The sequence below is a fragment of the Lissotriton helveticus genome, chromosome 8 (genome assembly GCF_964261635.1).
Source record: "Lissotriton helveticus chromosome 8, aLisHel1.1, whole genome shotgun sequence".
Lineage (NCBI taxonomy): Eukaryota > Metazoa > Chordata > Amphibia > Caudata > Salamandridae > Lissotriton > Lissotriton helveticus.
In genome coordinates this window covers 184,917,309-184,931,580 of record NC_136069.1, presented here as the reverse complement: position 1 = coordinate 184,931,580, position 14,272 = coordinate 184,917,309, and the positions used below count along the sequence as shown (strand labels likewise).

General features: G+C 49.3%; 1 protein-coding gene across 5 annotated transcripts in view; it reads left to right on the top strand.

Annotated features, from left to right (window-relative positions):
• The window catches only part of TTC3 (tetratricopeptide repeat domain 3), a 1,911,479-nt gene that overhangs the window by 1,703,438 nt on the left and 193,769 nt on the right, over positions 1-14,272 (top strand). For all 5 annotated transcript variants that reach the window (XM_078656864.1, XM_078656865.1, XM_078656863.1 and 2 more), the window contains one exon: positions 1,756-1,897. In XM_078656864.1, the coding sequence (XP_078512990.1) occupies positions 1,756-1,897 (142 nt within the window). The remainder of the gene's footprint in view (positions 1-1,755; positions 1,898-14,272) is intronic.

The following is a 14,272-nucleotide window of genomic DNA, read 5'->3' as shown; positions in this document are numbered from 1 at the left end:
AGCGATACCAGAGTTGGCACATAACCGCGAGGATTATAATGCACTTAAGAGTATATGGTATGCGATATCATGGAAACGGCTAAGGGATGGATCCCGAAAGCCGCAGACAGGCTCAGCTCATGCCAGAGCACCATCTCACACGATTCCAAGCACTCTGCCTTCAGGACGGTTAAGGCCTGCTATAGGAGTGACTGATAGGAGATCTGTGTGTCCATTTTTTAGGGTTAGATATAGGTATACTATATCTAAAGCAAAGGGTGAGTACACCACCTTGCCCCAGCTGTCGTGCAGCCAGTTGTGTCAGTTTTAGTTAGTCAATCCAGGGGTGGCACAATACATGCTTCAGCCCCTGGGAGACTTCTGGGTGCACCTCAGCCCTGGGTACAGGGACTTGGAGAGGGCCCAGTGCCAATTCAGTACCTGGGTACAATTTGGATAGAGAGAACAGCTAGGCTGTGGGTCTGATTAGCAGGCCCACAGCCAGGGAAAGTCGTAAACCAGTGCAGCAAAAAGCAAAAATCTGGGTGATCATAGGATTGCAGACCCTACTCTCCTACAGCTCGTCTTTACACAGACGTCGTGTGGTATTAATTCTCCAACGCACTTCACCGTTGACAGTGAAGTCACCAACACTTCTTGCTGTTGGTGAGTACGAGTTATTCAACTTTGTAACGGTACCTTCTTTAAAGTCTCTCATGTAACATTAGTAACACTGAGGTTTCACGTTTTCAGTGAGCTTCCGGAAATTACAGGACGTCGAGTCTTTGGTTTGCTAGTAAGCTTTACGATTGTACCATTTTCTTTTCACTATATTGATTATCCTTCACCTCGAGCTTGTGTATTGTGTGACACAGACCAGTGGTTGCTAGCAGGGTATAGATTGCACGGTGACGCTTAGCACTGCATGTCGTTTCATTGCACATTTTTCTACTTTGATTATTTGCACTTTTTTACTTCTTTTCTTTGCGGTTTTACACGTTTTGCGCTTGGCCATTTTGCTTTAACATTGAGCAGGGTCCTCTACTCTTTTTGCTGAGTTCTGTGTATTATTATAGATTACTACTAAGATTATGATTTCTATTGTTGATAGATTCCCCTGATGAAGGGCTATCCTGTTATGCCCGAAATGCATTGGGATTTTTAAACACTTGGATGCTGTTGTGAAGCACTTCGTTTATGTTCTTCTCATCTGATCTTGAAGAATGTGAATTAAACTTCTTCGGATACAAGACACCAAGACGTGCTATTTTGTGAATTACTTTTGTGCACTGTTTGTTTCATCTGATGCTGTTCTGACCATGATATATTGAACTAATAACTGTATCCATTACCATTGCTTATAAATGTTTAAGCGTCCTTGACGCATTTTGTAGTGCATTGGGTCATTCCAGATCACTGTCTGGATATATTCTTTTCGTGTCAAGTCATAGTAGGCTTGCAGGGCCTCTCACCCGTTGCACACTTTGTTGTGAAAATTGTTGATTCATTGTGTTGAGTTTATTGTACGCTGATTACTATTGATTACTGAGTGCATTAAGGCTGCTATTACTTTGAAGGTGTAATTATGTGACAGACCTAACAATGTTGAGGATTTATATGGGTAAAACATAGATGATGTTAGAGATTTATAACAGGCAGGCTAGGATTGGGGTTTTGGATAACTTTATAGTGTCTAGAATCTTTATTCGTCAGTTCAGCATTCTGGGATTGGTTAAACTGGTCATCTGTAACAATTTCTTTTTGTTTTCTGTGCAGTGCTGAACTTTCCAGCTTTGTAAAAGCAACTCGGGTTAAAAATGGACACAGCTTTACTGGGTTAGATTCCAGCGAGGTCATCAGCAGGGTAACCGAATTTATATTAGATTATCAGAGTAAAACATCATCACATAAAGAAGCGGTAAGTCTTTTGTTTACTTCTCGCTGATTTATGCATGAAAATTCTCACAAATGAGTTGTAGCTGTGCAGTTCGTTTGGAATTTATATCAATATCTTATTTTAAGATGTAAGATTACATTTGTTTCTTGGGTATAGCAAGACAACAAATAATTCAAAATCTTCAATCCCAGGTGAAAGAGCAAAAGAACAACATGCAATGGTCATGCCATATGTACCAAGAGATCGGCTAATTAAAAAAGATGCAACAGGTTTCATTAAAGCAATTCCCCAAAAGTACAGTCATAAAAAAAAACCCACAGGAGCTCTATCTGTGACGAGTGGAAGATAGGATAGCGGATAGTAAAGTTTAAAGAAAAAACTCAGAAGAGGAAGGGAGTCATCAGCTAAGGAATATTCAATTGCTCCATCCCTCGTGCATGTACAAGGAGATCCCACAGTCAAATACAATTAAAATCAATCTAGATCATGGGCCAGGCTTTCCAAAATGCCTTTTCGAAGTCAGCCTCTGAGAGGTGGAACTTCTACTTCTGTTCTCCACCCTCAGTCAGACATGATAGAACTTTAAAGCCAGACATCCTCTAGCTAAAAAGTTCTTGTTATATAACCATCAATGCTCTCTTCCTGCTGACAGTGTTTAGATTAAAGTCGAGGAAATATAGTTGTCTCCTCCATCAACACAGTTTTCTTCTACGCAGCCACTTGGATAAGTTGCTCCTTCAACCCTTGTCTTGTCCAGCTTTTAATGAATTGGAGAATATTCAAAAGTAGGTTACCACCACATTAAGTTTTTGAACTTGGTGAGCCATTCAGAGCTAAGTTATGAACTCCACATTCTCCCCAGAATATGGAATTCTACTGAATACTCCCCAAAACGCGTAGTGTGTTGCTCTTTCTCAGAATTCCTTGCATCTCAAATCTAATATTATTAGTAGGGCATCCACATAATTCTTCCTGAATAATTCCAAGTCCCACACTCCGGGGGCGCTAGAGTGCCCGGCGCAAGATGGCCGCACTGTAGTGGATCTCTGCGGGCCAGGCGGAATAGTCCTACACATCTGCCTTCCAAAGCCACCACAATAGGATAGAAATACACTGCAGTAGAGACCGGATCTGATGAAACAGGTTGGAGCCTGGGAAGACACACTGTGCGCCGCCTCGGGCATGTTGGCCTGAGATCGCACCGTGTGCAGATCTGAGGCGGGGCGGTACCAATACTTAAGAACTTCATGGCCCCCACTTGATTTGTTTATGGTTGGGGTGTGTGGAGCAGTACTGAAACTGTCCTGTGCGTCTACACATGATGAATTGGGCCCGAGAGCAATGAAGGCGATGCAGAGACTGTTGGTAGCATCGGACTAGTGCTGAGATTGTGGCACCCGCTGGAGATTGTTGTATTAAGCGCTGTGGCAGAGATTGCCCGGCTTGCGGTGCGGCGGCCTGACCTCTCTTGCCACTACCGGAAAGAGAAATACAGTGAATGAACTGTGAGTACCTCTGGATCTAGTCGCACCTGCATGCCCCATTTAGAAATAAGGCCTGTAAAATGCACTGTGGCCTGCGCACTATGTGAGTGGGAGGCTTTGTGGGGCGATAGGCCTCAATCACTCGGATCGTCATAGCCCTGCTGACACACTGCGCATGAGACTTGGTGCACAACTGCTTCTCCTTACCTTCCCTCTCTGGCTGCAGTACTGATGAGCGCATACGAAACCAGGGAGGTGTACACATGCGCTGGTCCCGTAAGAGGTGGTGGAGCAGGGCTGTGGCAAGCTGGGAGCCACTGTGTGTCACTCATCCTGCGCCAGGTACCTCATCAATGTTCTTCCCTGAATATTAATAATTGAAATAGGATGACACAGCTCCACAAACACTTGGGGTGCTTTACTGCGCATTTGGGACACAGTGGTGGAGTGCTTGTGCCTCTACTTGCTGGACCGATCAAAGACCCTGCTCTTTCGCCAACATCTATGAGAGGAAGGACACTGATACCCATCACTGCCCTGCGGCCCAGTCTAGGCGCTCACACAGTGCACTATCTCTGCTGTACTTGTGCTACCCCCTGACAGAGAAGCAGAGGGGTTCTGCATATACATGGAAGGGCCAGACAAGAATCAGACTCGGCTGACCTTCCAAGCCAGCAGCAACCCTGGAGAGGGCAAGCAAGCCGTCTCTGAGGATAGAGTATTGTTGATGGCCCTCCCGGAGGCCTCGGCCCTAGAGACGACACTGCTGGAGATACACAAAGTCTGAACTCCATAGACGGAAAAATAGATAACTTGCATCGTCTAATGGAGCCCTTGACCAACACGTTGGAAAACCCACCACCTGCCTGAATGATGCTGAATACCGCAATTTTACAGCTGAAGATGATGTAGGTGCAGTATCAACCAAGTGTTTCCAGATAGAAAAAGTGCCTGCTGTCATTCAAGCTAAGAACGAGGATTCAGAAGCACGGCCTTGAAGAAACAACATACGCATTATGGGGGTCCCTGAGTCGACAAACACAGGGAAGAAAGAAATCTATGTCGAAACTATGCTAAAAAAAGATATTTGGAGGGGACAATCTCTCCATTTGTTGTTGAACGAGCACACAGATTGCTGGAAATGAGACCGCCAACCGGGCCCCCACCCGACTAATAATTGCAAAGTTACTGAACTACCGTGATCGGGACACAGTGCTGTGTTTGGTAAGGGACAAACAGATCATTAGGTACCATGACAATTCAATAGCCTTCTAGCCGATTTCACCGCGATGGTGTAAGCAGTGCGCAAAGAATATCTTCCAGAAAAATATCCCAACAGGCAGAGATTCTGTACTCAATGTTATTCCTTGCCCGACTGTTGGTGGAGTACCAGGGTGCGACAAATATCTTCTGAACCCCTATCGCAGCCATGTACTTTATCAAAAAAACTCACACCTCGCAAGGTTCCTCCAGAGGACAACGAAGACAGCACCAGTGATACTTGAACTGCTGGGGCAGTGATGCCTTCTATCTGATAGAGACTACTAGCCGCAGATTACTTAATGTAGAAGTATCCCCAGGCATGAGACTGGATCCGGAAAACTCTTTGTCACAGCATCTCTGCACGCCGGGGGCGGCACCAGGTGACTACGCTCTGACGTTGTCCGCGGACGTGAAGTCAACAAGTTAACATAAGTCCCACCCGGCGCGCTGACGTCAGTTTCTTTCTTTTCCGCGTGCATAGCTGATCCGGAGTGAGTTCCCTTGACCTGTTTTCAGGCCCTTTTAATGCCTTTGCGTTGGGAACAGTGTTCAATGCCTTCGGGTTTCAAGACGTGTTCTTCTTGCACGCATCAGATGTTGGTGACGGACCCTCACCCTATTTTTATGTGGTGTTTGGGCGAGCACCATGATTCTACAGACTGCAACGCTTGACAGCATCTCAAGCCGAAGTCCCGGCGGGAGAGCTGGATAAAATTGCTTTCAGATCGTTTGTCCAGATCGGTCTCATCACAGCATCCGTCCCCAATCTCGGAGGGGTCCCAAGCCGCCGATTCCAGCTGCGGCATAGTCCTTCACGAGGCCACACGGGCATCGCTCGCCCGCCGGTAAGTCCTGCAGCTTGTCACCGAGGCCCTGTCCTCGCTCTGCAGAAGGCGCGGGTTCCTCTCGGTACGTGCGCCTTTGCCACCCTATCTGCCGTTTCCTGGCCTTGGGGCGACAAGGGCCCAAATGAAGGCCTATGCTGCAGCTCTGCAGGCTTCTTTGGGCCCCCTTCTCTTTCTGAGACGTCCGTGGATTCCTCGCCATGCGCGGGGCCTACCGCAGACTCGCCAGCGGATTCGCCCCCGGTGGCAACGAGTTCGGCTACAGGCTTTGGAGGTGTGGTGTTGTCACGGTGCGGCCCTACGGGGTAATCCTCTTCAACCCATGGCGCCCCTGCCTCGCCTCACCGGGACTCACGGCTCGTCGTCCTCGGACCTCTGGGCAGGCGGCTGTCTTACCGGAGGCCGAGTAGACGCCTTTCCGGCGCCGACGGCTTTCCTCCCCAGCCATGGCGGCGCCGCAGGTGGTGGCCGGGACCCGGCGGGGCGGCCCCTCCCACCCCCACGCCCACTGAGTCCCTCTCGTTCCTCTGCGCAGGCGATTGCCTCGTCGAAGGTCGAGCTGTCGCCTTTTCGGCGCCATTAATTGCCCACTTCAGCACCGACCCCGCCCCTTTCTCCTATGTGGCACGTGGTGGTGGAGGTTGACTTGGCACCCCTGGTGGGCACTTGACGCCAATCGAGGACACACCGGTGCCCATGGCGGACTCCCCGGCACCTTCCCGACGGCAGATCGTCGACTCTTCTGCTGATATTCCTTTCTCTCCGGAGGATTATCGTCTTCTTGTCTCCTCTTCACCGGAGACTGGACGCGGCGCTGTTGCCTTTTCCTCGGCAGCTTCCAGGGTGGGTTCTACACTATCTCCACGTCCACTGTCCCCGGACCGGCTCTTCCGCACCTTGAAGTTGATTGCCCCGCTGGCTTCTCCGGAGACCCCTCAGGCCCGCACTCGTCCATGGGTCTTCCATCCTCCAGGGTCTGGCTGTTTCTTCCTCCAGCAGGGCACGGGATGGGCTGCTTAGTTAGCAGCCTTTGCCCACGGAAGAGTTCCTCTCTCCCCCACGACGCCCTACGGAGGCAAGTGTAGCCTTTGTCTGGGCCATTTCCACAAATGTGCAACCCAGTTGCTCCACTGCCAACGGACCCCTTTTTGGAGGTTCTCCACTAGGGCTCTGGTGGAGGGGAGCCGCTGCTTCCATTTGAAGCTTTGCTCCACAACTCTCTTCTAGGTGCCTTGGGGCGTCATGCTACGGAGAATCCGGTGCCTCAGCCGCTACTCCACCGCCACCGTTCTGCCCCACGCGATCCAGTCTGTCTTTTTTCCCACCCATCTGCCTAGGGCTCTGTCCTGCAGACTGCTTTTCCTTCTTTGCCTTCGGTGTTGCTCCCTCCGCCACGGGAGGCCCGGTGGTTGGATTCCTGGGGGCGTAACATTTTTGCTTCCACTAGTGCTGCTCCGCACGCGTTCAACACACTTTTTGTTGGCCAGGGCTACCTCCGGCCTATGGGATTCCGCGGAGTCCCTTCTGTCTTGCACCTCCCACGAAGGTGTCCGCGCTGATCTGTGGCACCATGTGCTGGATGGTCGGGAGTTAACTGCATTTATTCTGTTTGGCCTTGGATGTCTCTGATTCTCTCGCCCGCGCTATGGCAAGTTCTGTGGCCCTCCGCCCCCATGCTTGGTTGTGGGATAGCGTCTTTCGGGAGGATATTCGGGAGCGTCTTGATGACCTGCCTATCTGATAGAGACTACTAGCTGCAGATTCCTTAACGTAGAATTATCCCCAGGCGTGAGACTGGATCTGGAAAACTTTTTGCCTCAGCATCCCTGCACGCCGTGGGTAAGGCACCACCTGACTCCGCCCTGACGTCATACGCATCCATGACGTCAGCAAGGATACATAAGTCCCACCCCGGCGCGCCTACGTCAGTTTTTTCTCTCTTTCGCGTGCAACGTGGATCTGGATTATGTCTTGGCCTGTTTTTGGGCCGTCTATTCTTTTACACGCTTGGCATTAAGTGGAACAGTGTGCAAATGCCTTCGGGCTTCAAGATGAGTACCTCCTGTGCGCGTCCCATGTCAGCGACGGACCCTCACCCGATTTGCATGTGGTACTTAGGTGAACACCACGACTCAGAGAGCTGCGACGCCTGCCAGCACCTTAAGCCTAAGTCCCGGCAGGAGCGCCGGATGAAGTTGCTGTTGGGCGCTCGTCCAGGTCGGTGTCATCCCAGCTTCCGTCCCCTATCTCGGAGGCAAGGAACCGCCGGTTTAGTCTTTCGCAGCGTGGCTTGTCGGCTGGTAGGTCCTTTCATATGTCTCCAAGACCTTGTCCTCTTTTCGCAGTGGGCGCCTGCTCCTCCCGTGACATGCGCCCCCGCCTGCCGCCTTCCTATCCGCAGAGGCGACTAGGGGCCAAATGACAGCCTATGCGGTGGCGCTGGAGGCTTCTTTGGCCTTTACTCCATCTCCTGAGACGTTCCCGGAACCCTTGCCTCGCGCGCACCTTCCACGGAGTCGCCGGCGGCCCCGGCGCCGGAATTTCTGGCTCCAGGTCGTAGGAGTAAGCTGCTGTCGAGGTGCGGTCCTTCGGGGCTACCCTCTCCGGCGCCTGGCGTCCCTGCTTCTCCGCAAATCCCTACGGGGCTCACTGTAGGGTCGCAGGAGACAGCCGTGACTCCGGGCTTGCCCCCGAGTCTCACTCGGTCCTCTGAACAGGCAGCTGCCTCACCAGCGGCTGAGCCGGCGCCGTTTCGGCACCAGGAGTCTTCCTCACCGGCTCCGGTTAAGTTGTGGGTGGATCGAGGGACCTGGATGCCCTTCCGAGTCTCTTCTGGAGTCGTCCCCTGTGGTCCCTTCTTCAGAGGCCAGGCCATCTGTTGGTGTGTTCCTCCCCGGAGACGGGGCACCGTATTGTCGCCTTTTCACAGGCTTCTTCAAGGGAGGGCTCCCCACGGCTAACATCCTCGAACTTTTCTTTCCAGGGCTTGTGAGAAGTTGGCCTGATATATGATACTCACTAGTTCTAGTGATCACCTTGTATCAGTCCAAAGAACCCTTATGGTGATTGGTTGTAAGTCAACCTTATAGACCATCTATCCTAATGGTAGCATGGACAAAGCAGTCTTAGGCTAAACTCTTTTGGCATGTGAAGCCAGCTGTTTTACCACAATATAACCCCTTGAATACCAGATGAAAGGACACCACACAGGTTGTTATGAAAATAAACAGTATATTTATTATTAACAAACACCTCTGAACTCTTTATGAGGTCAGAGGGCTAAGCACATGACAATCTCTTACGAAAAATACTACAAGTTGCACAATTTTACAATGGTGCCCTAGGGGCACGACAAACCATATACTAAGTAAGTGGAATGTGAAAGTCGATAAAAGGGATGGAGCTGTCCAGAGGCTGTAGGATCGATGGGCCCACGCTACACTAACTCTAGGTAAGTAATAGGAGGCCCACGGAACGCGTGTGCAGAGTGTGAACTCACATGCGAGATGCCTAACAACGTCTATGGACAGTACAGTTCAAGTTAAAGGTGAGTACGGACAATCCTGACTAGGTAGGACTAAAACGACTGTGGAACTGGACACTAGGACAGTTAAACTACCCTTGAGCACCGAAATGCTCTCGTTACCTCACCCACGGGCTGCGGGTGCATAGGTGCCAAAGTGTGTCGGGTTCTCGCGTTGAAGTCAATGGAGCCTGAAAGAAAAGATGCTGCAGGCGACCAGGAGGAAGATGTCCGGTGCGATCCAAGGGTGGATCGGTGAAAAAGAGGACCTGAAAGCAGAGGGGACAGTGTTCAAAGTCACTAGCCAGTGACCGGTGTGGAACCAGGAAGGAACCAGGTGCTGTCGTCGCGATCAGGTGAAGAGTGGACGCTTGACTCTGCAGCCACGCGGACCAGGAGGTGTCTTAGACGACCAGGATGGAGGCACGAGCTGTCCCACGCAGGCTCTCGCTGTCGGCGGTGTCGGACCCGGAATTGGAGTCAACAGGCCTTGGCAAAGGCAACCCACGCGGTGAGTGGAAAAGACGTCTGGTGCGGACTAGGAGAGTCCGGGGTGCCCCTCTTTTGGAAGGGAGCAAGGGCCAGTCTGGGGCAACCAGACCAGCAGCAAAGATTCAAAGGTTCGTCGTCTAGGAGGCCACTAGCCAGCCGGCAAGTGTCCAGACAACGCGTCGAGCAGCAGACAAGCAGAAGGACCCCACGCAGATCTCGTGGAGGCTGGGGGGCTGATCTTCGGTGCAGGGGCTGCTCGGGACTGGGGCTTCTCAGTCCCCAAAGCACTTGGTCGAGTTTACCTCGGGAGTCGTGCTAGAAGCGAAGTGCAGTTTCTTTCAAGATGGCCGGTCCCACGTGTCTCGTCGCACCCACGGATCTCAGCTGTGCTGCAGACGTAGGTTGAGGTCGGAGAGGTCTGGGAATCCGGGTCTCGTCGGGCTCTGAAGTCTGGATCCTGGAAGGAAGACGACAAAGGGAAGCCGCTGGACGCTTGATGGTACTCGGAAAGGAACCTGTGCACACATTTATAATAATTGATTCAATGATCACAATTTTCATAGAGCACATATAATACAGTCCAGGCGGTGAGGAGGTGATATTCGTTCTTGTCTGTTTATTAGCCACGTAGATGATATACTTTAACAGAACAGCCAGCCGACACGTGTTTCGTTGTCAAAAACCAATGTCCGACAACTCTTCAGGGCTAGGAAATACAAACGGTAAACTCAAGGAGGGCAAAATAACACAATGTCCACAAATTGATAAAAGTAAACAATTTAACAAGAAGATAGCCCAGTATTCTAGAGTAGCCCAAAAAATATATATCTCATGTCGCCAATGGCTACCTCTTAAGAAACTAAAGGCATAAAACACCCAAATGTGTGGAAACCAATAAATTCAAGCAACACTGGTAAAAGTCAATAGCACAAGCAGAAATCAATGTATATTGACTAGACATACTAAACATTCATCTAATAACATTCTCAAATGTAGTGCATATTATGTTTCTGTGTAGTCATTCGAAAAGTAGCAGTGCACTGTACCTTAGTACAGGAAACACCCAACCACCAGAGGACAATTAGTGATCAAGAAATTATTTTTAAATATTTATATTTAAGACAATACCTCTATGGCTGGATTCTCAAATCGGTATGTGCTAATCGAAAAAAAGAGAAAACCAAGAAGAACAACGAAAAGAGAAAGAAAAGAAGAGAAGGAGACAAAAAGGGTTGTATTAAAACTACAATACTTAAATTGATACTTGTATAGCGCACTACTCAGGTTTTAAAGTCTTTATTTCGATTGTTAAAAGAATCATAAAAGACAATTTTACAAGCAATAATTAATTAACATTTAATTACACATACATTAAAAGGGAATTAAGCATTAAAAATGAATTAAACAGTTTATAGACAATCCTGAGTTAAGTTCCCTAAGACAAATTTCCCCAAATAAAATGGGATTACAAGTAAATAAATTCATGCTATCCAGATTTAAGCTACTGTTTTGTCCTGAGTATCCACGCCCAACCCAAATATTTGGCAATACACACTGTGATAATTTCCAGTGTGTTAGTTTTTAATACATGGATAGCCTCTTCTGATTTTCTTATGGGCAGTCTCTGAAAGAGTGGTTTTAGCCATTTGGTCCTTGGTGCATGGTATTTGGGGCAAGCAAACAGAAAATGGCCCTCTGTTTCTTTCTGGCCTGGGCACCATTTGCATTGATCCGTGATGCTAGAGGACCAATTTTTCGTGAAGGTATTCAACGGCAAAGTGCCCACCCGAAACTGGTGGAAGAGTTTCCTGTCTAAGGATTTAGAGACCGTGTCCCAGTAAAGTTCACGTATGGGGTCCAACTTAAAACAAAGAAACCTACCAGTAAGGCTAGTAGAGCAGGAGGCATTTATTCTGTTCAGGCGAAGCGTGGACCAGTACAATTCTTTAAATGCCTGTTTGGTTGGAAAAATACTAACTGCTGGGGAAGACCAAAGGTGCTCTAAGCCCATGTCCGTCAAGATCGATTTGACCGTTCGGAACCAGGGAATTTTTTCCGATCCACTGATTGCCCTTACTTCTACTACCCCGTTTGCAAATAAGGTAAGGTCGGGCGAGGTCCATAGACGCCTCCAGAAGGCAACCAGTCTGAATCTAGCCAGCTCGTTAATTGGAGGGCATCCCAAATCCAAACAAAGGGGGATTGAGGGGGACGACTGTGGCAAACCAACCAAGTTGCGGAGAAACTTACACTGTATTTTAAACAGGCCCTGCAAATCCATATGACCCCACAAATCCGCACCATATAGAATTGCAGGGTTAATTTTGGCATCGTAGATTTTGAGGGCTGGTGTGACCCGCTTGGTAATAGATTTCCTTTGCTCACTCAGTAAACAGCCGGTAAGTCGTGCAAGTTTAAGATGTTGGGCATCAACTTGTGTTTTCCATTTCAAGCGACTATCTAGCATAACCCCCAAGTATGTCATGTTCTCAACTTGGTCCAGCTTGACCCCTCCCATACTAACTGTACTCCGGACAGTGCGGTTCTTACTTAAGACCATAAATTTGGTTTTCCCAACATTCACCTTGAGGTCGCTGATGACACAGAACTCCTCAAAGCGGTCCAGGGCCCGCTGTAGGCCGCTGCGTGTTCTGGAGAGGAGTAAGGTGTCATCAGCAAAGATGAGCATTGGGAATCGCTGTCCTGCCAGCATGGGAGCATCAGTTGGGGTCGATTCGAAGAATTTTACAACTTGGTCAATAAACAATAGGAAGAGAGTAGGGGCCAAAACACAGCCCTGGCGGACACCACGGGTGACTGGGAAGAGTTCTGTCACCTGGCCCTGGGCACCCCATCTTACCCTTGCAAAGTTGTCCTTATGCATTTTAATTATCATGTCAAGCAATTCGGTTGGCATCCCTAGAGTCTTCAGGACTCCCCACATTTTCTCCCTCGGTACAAGATCGAATGCGGACTTCAGATCAATGAACGCAGCAAAGATGGTACCGCCGCCAAGCAGCACCACCTTCCAGTAGATCAAACAAAATCTGAACACCTGGTCGATGGTGCTGGTTCCTGATCTGAAGCCCGCCTGCATTGGGGATAGGATGTCCTCCATCTCAATCCATCCTTGGACCCTGCCCAGGACCATGCGAGCGATAAGTTTTTGTATAGAGTCAATAAGACTAATCGGGCGGTAATTACCCGGACTAGACCTATTGCCCTTTTTATAAATCGGCAGGATCTCCGCCCCCTTCCAAGATTTGGGTATGCCTGCGCCTGCAGCAATGGAGTTTGCCACCATGGCAATATATGGTATCCACAGGGCAGGGTTAGCTTTGAAGAGGTCAGCGGGTATAAGATCCATACCTGGCGCTTTCCCTCGCGTGGTACAGTGTAATGCAAGCTCGACCTCACCTTCTGTAAAAGTGATGACCTCGCTTTGGGTAGTGGGGTGGGGAGTCTTTTCAATTGTGCTGGATGGCGTAGGGTTAACAGCACGGAACTGGGTTGCATAGAAGGTCACCCATTCATTGGGGGGCACATGGTTTGTGGGGATACGACCGTCCGGATCCTTCCCCCACTTAACTATCTCCCAAAATTTGATGGGATTGCTGGACTTGGAGGCTACCAAGAGGTCGGACCAGTATTTATCCTCCCACTCCCTTTTAGCCTCCCCTTGTGCTTTCCTATAGGATGACCTGGCGGCTTTCACCAAGCTAGCATTCCGAGACTTAACAGCTTTAACTAGGGCAGTATGTGCTTCCCTGCATTTTTTATTGTACCATTTGTGGGGGCGAGTGGGTACCAGGTTATTTCCCTGTCGGCGAGGTTGAGAAAGCAGAATTTTTAGATCCTTAAAACAGCGATTATGGAGATTTAAGATATGGTCAGCTGCTCTGGTTTTGTCCCCCAACTCAGCGTGAGTCAGCATTTCATTAAGAGTAATGTTAACCACACTAGTAATCTTGTTTCTCAATAGCTCGTCCCCCTCAATTTTGGACCATTTTACCCTCTTCCTATCATTTGTTAAGTAGGTGTCCCCCGTCTGTGAGATACCAGGTTCCTCTAATCTTACTAGACCTGGCACCTTTAATTGCAGAGTCAGGGGATTGTGGTCACTTTCAGGGCGGGGAGTTACCTCCATGTCCAGCATCAGAGGCCAATCTGCTACTTTTAGCAGAATGTAATCGATGCGGCTTCTTCTTAGCCCGTTGTCAAAAGTGCAGCTGGCTCCCTGGTCTGATTTAGTTCGGCCATTACAGGCCCTAAAGCCACTATTAAGACAAAAGGCCGTCCAATTTACTGCAGCCTCTGTGGCAGGTACTGATTTTACAGACGTCAGCTCAGGTATGCCCCATACTGTGTCCTCCACGGAGCCCCAACAGTCCCCAGGGTCTAGTAGGGGTTCAAAGCAACAATTTAGGTCCCCAGCAAGCAAGATGACATTGGAACAATCGAGGGCTGCCAGAGCAGATTCTAGTACCTCCAACAATGGTGGCGTGCGGCCACCTGGCAGGCCTCGTGCATATATATTTAACAATATCAGGTCCTGGTGGCCAGTCCTTCCCAATCTAACAATCAGGAGGTCCGGGTTAGGTACACTTATCTCCGTGATACAATAGCCCAGGGATTGTCGCACCCAGATCAGTAACCCCCCGCAGGCTCGCCCTTTGGTATTCCCAGTAGCACTTTGGGTGGTTGCTTTATAAAAATTTACATAACCCTGCTTATAAACTGGGTCCACAGCCCAGGTTTCCTGGAGTAGTATGACATCATATTTATCCAT